Consider the following 6,172-nt stretch of genomic DNA (forward strand, 5'->3'; position numbering starts at 1 on the left):
CCACTAAAAAAAAAAAAAAAAATTCTAAACATGTCATTCACATTGTCAACACCACAGGAATAATGTTCTTAATTATCCCTTTGCGTAGTGTTCTAGAAATCTTGACTTTATTGTGATTTATAAGGGTAATGCAAGGCAAGGAAGGTTAAACAGGCTTATAATGAATGAGCTAGTTTGAGTATTTTCAGTGCGCACTGGGGCATACCGGTTGTTTCTAAGTTGTTTGTTACCTGTACTTAGGGTGATTGGGGCAGGAGAATAGTAGCCCAGAGTGTTAAAAGCCCTGTGAGATCCCACAAAGAAGGTAATTGGGGGTTGGGCTCTGTATTGTCTGGTTTGCATAAGAAAGACACGCTCACAAGTAAGTAGTTTTCACTCCCTAGGATTTAGCTAGCCTTGGGAGAGGCAGTCTCTCTCCAGTGTCAGCAAGGCCCCAGATGTCAAAACATCAGAAAATACAGAAAATAAAAAGCATGATTAATACATAAACTAAACAGAAACAGTCTGCCCAGATGGAGTTAATGGTCTAGTGCCATCTTGACCAATAGAAATACAGTATGAGCCACACCAAAAAAAGTAAAAACCAAAGAAAAAGTTAAAAGGAAAAGGTGAATTTAATTTTAATAATTATTTTTAACACAAAGGTAAAGGAATTATAATTTCTAGCTGGGAACAATATGAATAAATTGTTAATTAACTTTATATTTTATACTAAGTCTTTGAAATGCAGTGCATTATATCATTATTTCAATATGTAAGCAATATGAAATTACTAATTTTGTATTCTTTTTTCTTATGAAATCTTTGAAATGCCATGTGTTATTTCAACAAAGAAACAATACATACAATTCACTTATTAGTTATTCTAACATGTTTGTCTAAGTCAGAAATGCAGTGTGTTATCACAAAATGGAAATAACAGGTTGTTAACTATTTTTATTATCAACTTTTACATTTTTTTCTCTAAGTCTTTGAAATGCAGTTTGTTATCATTTCAAGGTTGTAAGCAATAAGAAAAAAGTATAAAAAATTTTAGTGAGTCTTTGAAATGCATGTTTTATTTCAACATGGAAACAACACCAACACATCGTTACTTTTACATTTTTCTTACTAAGTCTTTAAAATGCAGTCTGTTTTCATTTCAACATGGAAAGACTATACACAAAGTAGTAATTATTTTCCTTTTTTTTTAGTAAGTCATTGAAATTCAATGTTATCATTGTAACATATGACAGGAATAAACTTAGATTCTTATTCCTCAATAAGTCTTTGAAATGCAATGTTTTATCATTTTGACATGTAAATATATAACAAATCGTTAACATTTTTTCTTACCAAGTCTCTGAAATAGTGTTATTATTTCAAAATGTAAGCAATATAGGGGTGCCTGGGTGGCTCAGACGGTTAAGCAAGCATCTGCCTTCAGCTCAGGTCATGATCCTGGAGTCCCAGGATCAAGCCCCACAGCAGGCTCCCTGCTCAGTGTGGAGTCTGCTTCTCCCTCTGCCCCTCACCCCACTCTATCTTTCCCTCTCTTTCTCTCTCTCTCGTTCTCTCTCAAATAACTAAATAAAATCTTTAAAAAATATAAACAATATTAAAAAAGTTAATTTACATTTTTTCTTTGTGGTCTCTGATATGCCGTACATTATCATTTCAATATATAAAGAATATAAGTAAGTTATCAATTTGTTATTCTATATCTTTTGTTTCTCACCAAGTCTTGGATATACACTGTGCATTTAATACTTAGAGCAAATTTCTAGTGCTCAGTAGCCACATATGGCTAGTGTATACCATAATGAACAGTGTAACTCTAGTGGAAGAGCAGAGGGAGCAAATACATATGGAATTATGTGTACCATGAAGGAAATGTACATGGTACACTAAGAGAGAGCAGCAGCAGAGTCAATTTACTTGGATAAGAAAGAAAAAACCTATCTGAGGAGGAAACATTTAAGCCATGACCTGAGAGTTATACAACAGCATAAAGAGGCCAACATGGATTGAGCAGAGTATGTGAGAGAAAAGGTGAAAAAAATCTGGGGTGGAGGGGTGGTAAATAATTTTCTCAAATGCCCTAAAAAAGAGTGGAGAAACTGACAAATCATAGGAATATCTATACTCTGAGTGGTTTGAGATCAGGGACTTTATAGTTCGCAGCATCTGGAACAGTACCTAAATCGTAAGAGTTATTTGGTGAATGTATGTGAAATAAGGAATAACAGAGCCAGAGGTCTGAGACCTGGGAAAGCAGGTAGCAACATGTTAATAAAAACATCAGTAGGAAAAGGCACTGCATAGGGAATATGGCCAATGATATTGTAATAGGGTTGTACGGTGACAAAGGGTAGCTACACTTGTGGTGAGCATAGCATAACATATAGAGAAACTGAATCACTCTTCTGTACACCTGAAATGAATGTAACATTGTGTGTCAACTATACTCAAAAACAAACAACAACAAAAGACACCAGTAGGTAATGGGCATAGTTTGTTTCTTTTTACTCATATAGGATTTCTCATAAGCAACCCCAGGCAATCGTACATACAAGAAGTTTGCAGGACCCTAGAGGATAAAATTATTGGCTTAAATAACTACCACAACCAGGAAGAGTTTCAATTGTTCTGACTTGTGTCACATGTCCATAAGTGGATAAATGGACCAATCAGTGTGACAAGAAAAATGATGGTGCCATCACTGGGTTAGCCTATGTCATATACCCAACATTGTGGTTAGCAACCAGAAAAGGATGTAGAGGGGAATGAGCAAAAGATCCACAGGACCTTTCAAATTCTTCTATTTCCTTTTTAGAGTTTTTCTTTATAGAGGTCAATTACATATCCAATCTCCCTAACCCCAGTTTCCTCAAACAGTAGAATTTTATCTGTGTGTCTAACAAATCGGAGCTTCAGACAAAACACTGAATGCTTTAATGGTCACACATTAGTGTTGAAACAACTCCTTGTACTATGGAAATCACTCAGGACAAGTGGTCCAGGTCATGTCATCTCGCTGTACCACCTGCAGCATTGCTGTCAATTGGGCCTGCACTTCAGCAAGTTTCTGTCGGTCCAAACTTCCAGGAAAATTCCATTGTTCATAGCAGTGGACAGGAACAGGATAAATAACATGCTTCAGCTCCATCAAGCATGTTAAATGCTGCAGAAGGTCCATGAGCAGAGGCATTGTAATGGGGTTGAAGGCAAAGCTAAGGACATGGAGGTGGGTACAGTGGCTCAGGGCTGGGAGGACAGCAGAGAGAGTAGAATCAGTTACCAGGCAATTATTTATCTCCAGATACTGCAGGGTGCCTGAGACTTTCTCTAGCAGATTCCGGAAGGGCTCATAAACTTCTGAGAATATCTGATTGTTACTGAGATTCAACAGCCTTAGGTAGGTGGCCTGAGAACTCTGAGACAGGACAGTGATATCTCTGTTAGACAGGCCACAAAAAGATAGACACAATATATCCAACTGAGGTGGCAGGATTCTGTAGAGATAAAAAAGAGCCTATTTCAGAAAAATGAGGATTGGATCAGGGCAGCGAGACCGGAATTATAGATACGCAAGGCTCTAGAATAAACCAATTTGTACGTATTTTGCAACAGTGGTTAACAACGTGGGCTTTGCAATCAGACTTAATAGGCTTGTGACCCTGAGAAAGTTACTTTTCCCCTCTGAGATACAGGTTTTTAATCTTTATAATGTACACAACAGTAATTATTATACATGGTTGTGGGAAAGATTAAGTGAAAAAAGTTGTATGTACTTGGTATATACAACAAAATCAATAATGGATCTTGTTCACTTACTCGGTGAAGATAGGTCTAGGAAAGCACCCAGCTGAGGGTTTCCTTTGACTAACTCCCAGAAAACAAGTTCTCCATTCAGGGTCTAAGCCTTGGAGAAAATACAGGAGCAAAATGATCTGGCAATGTTAAATACTGTGGCTAGCCCATGGGGATGTGCATCATCTGAATGTCTCCCCCTCCTCTCTAGAAAGCTGTAAACTCCAATAGAAGAAGAACTGAGTCTTTTTCACTAATATATTTACAAACTTTTCATACTGTTTGCACATGGTCAACTGAATGAATGAATAAATGAATGAGCACAGCTTTCTTTTCAAATATTGTCTGTCTCCTCACGAGATACCTTTCACTAGCCTGGCCAGTTTCAAACTCCTGCCAGTGCCCATGCTGATGTGGAAGGAGAAATAGGTTACAAGGACCCTGGGATATCCAAGTATGGTCTCTTCTCCTGTATTAAAAATGGGGTGTTCAGAGAACCGAGGTTCCTCCCCACCCCTTCACCTGAGCAGTTTATGCAGTTGATCTGTAAGGCAGAATAAAGCCAAGCTGAGCTCCTGGAGGTTGTCTAGTTGCCCAAGCTGGATGAGAAAAGCTCTGAAGTCTTCCCCCTTACGATGTTTAAAGGAGATGTTAGACAAACTAATGCTGTTCAGGTGGATCATCTGAGCCAAAAGGGTGGTGACTTCATTCAGATAAGCCTGATTCAATTCCAGGTGATCAATGCATCCCAGATCCAGAAACTGCAGGACACTTTTGTGGGCAGAGATTTTATCAATTTGCAAATCTCTGCAGCAGAGGTGCAAAGACCCAAAGCTCTGCTCAACTTTACTCTGAAGGAAAGAAAGGAATTGCTTTGTTCTCAAGGTACTATTGAAAGAAAGGTCCACTAATAATTCTATGGGCTTCTGGGTTGACGGAAGCTCAGACTCTGAATTAACAATTCCAAGGCACTTGACATTACGCTGGGCTTCTTCTGTTTTAAGCATAGAGTGTCGAGAGTAAACACAAGACTGAAAACAGAAAGGAAATGTGGTACTGATCTCTGAGCATGTTGTTCCACAGTCTGGGTCCTGTCTCAAATCTAGGATCCTCAGTTTTGACTCCCTGTATGGAGAAGAGTAGACAGAACACACATGGGAAGTAGCTGATTTTAATATAACCCAGCAAGATCAATGATGGGAAGCAGAAACAGAACTCTTTATCCCTGTTTTTCATTCCATATACCATTCACCAGTAAGCCCTTTTATACAAATTTAACATTTCACTCTTTACCCATACTTTCTTCACCTCTGGTCCTCCCCAGTCTCAACACCCATGTCCTTCTATGTAATCATACTCAGGAGATAGATCCACCACCTCAGTGACCTCTATTCTATAATCAAGCCTGTAAGACATTGGAGTCCCTAAGGTAACCCCACGTGTTAGACCAATAGCCACACAGAGATCTTCAGCATTCACCACTGGCTATTTTTGGGAGGCTGTTAGGTATCCCCCTGCCCCAGGCTCTAGCATATCCTTCTGCTGACTCACTATGTTTCTACTTGATACAGGCTTACCAAGAGGAAGAGTTCTGGTCAGGGTGGATCTGCAGACCATCAGTCATGGCTTCCAAGATTTCATAGTATGATTCTTGTATACTCAGTGCCCCAATATGGAGACAGTGAAAGGGCCAAGCCCTCACCATTGCTTTTAGTATCTTCTTATGCCCTCCCAAGAAGGCATCAATGAATAAGGGAACAAAGAGGTCTCTTGGGAGTTCTTCCAAGGCATGGATAGCTGCAGGCTCATTACTCAGTAGACTTTTTGCAGCAAGCTCTAGCAGTGTGGCTATGGCCTTCTGGTCCATCTTCATGAACGTGCTTCAGGGTGAGGAATATTTAGAAATCCTGAAAAGATATCTACAGTCTTATTTGCCTCCAAGATTAGCTATGAACAAGATGGTTATTGAATCAGACAGCCAACTCAGGTGACCTCTACTATACAAACAGAATAAAAATGGACTTCTATGTGTGTCTAAGTATATATGTGCATGCATATATATACATACATACATACACAAACACACATATATTTACATAAGATAAAATGCCATTAGAAATCAGAGGTAGGGCGCCTGGGTGGCTCAGTTGGTTAAGCGACTGCCTTCGGCTCAGGTCATGATCCCACGGTCCTGGGATCAAGTCCCGCATCGGGCTCCCTGCTCTGCGGGGAGCCTGCTTCTCCCTCTCCCACTCCCCCTGCTTGTGTTCCCTCTCTCACTGTGTCTCTCTCTGTCAAATAAATAAATAAAATCTTTAAAAAAAAAAAAAGAAATCAGAAGTAAATTAGCAGAACACAATGCTAACCACTCAGCTGCTGT

The 6,172-nt window shown here is 39.2% G+C and overlaps 1 protein-coding gene across 1 annotated transcript; it reads right to left on the reverse strand.

Moving 5' to 3' along the window:
• Positions 1-2,980: 2,980 nt before the first annotated feature.
• Positions 2,981-5,659, reverse strand: LOC102735394 (melanoma antigen preferentially expressed in tumors-like). Its single transcript, XM_081809319.1, has 3 exons — positions 5,370-5,659; positions 4,315-4,917; positions 2,981-3,494 (listed from the first exon to the last, which is right to left on the reverse strand). Exons 1-3 carry the CDS (start codon positions 5,657-5,659, stop codon positions 2,981-2,983), a joined length of 1,407 nt encoding a protein of 468 aa, XP_081665445.1.
• Positions 5,660-6,172: the final 513 nt, after the last annotated feature.

The sequence above is a fragment of the Leptonychotes weddellii genome, chromosome X, assembly GCF_054177405.1.
Source record: "Leptonychotes weddellii isolate Sample4059 chromosome X, ASM5417740v2, whole genome shotgun sequence".
Lineage (NCBI taxonomy): Eukaryota > Metazoa > Chordata > Mammalia > Carnivora > Phocidae > Leptonychotes > Leptonychotes weddellii.

What these genes read in the sequence shown, in the direction of transcription:
- LOC102735394 (XM_081809319.1), bottom strand. Translation starts at nt 5,659, where the DNA reads ATGGACCAGAAGGCCATAGCCACACTGCTAGAGCTTGCTGCAAAAAGT. An exon ending in GACCAGAACTCTTCCTCTTG is followed by an intron (nt 4,918 to 5,369) that starts GTAAGCCTGTAT and finishes TTCTCCATACAG; the next exon opens with GGAGTCAAAACTGAGGATCC. An exon ending in CAACTGCATAAACTGCTCAG is followed by an intron (nt 3,495 to 4,314) that starts GTGAAGGGGTGG and finishes TTATCTCTACAG; the next exon opens with AATCCTGCCACCTCAGTTGG.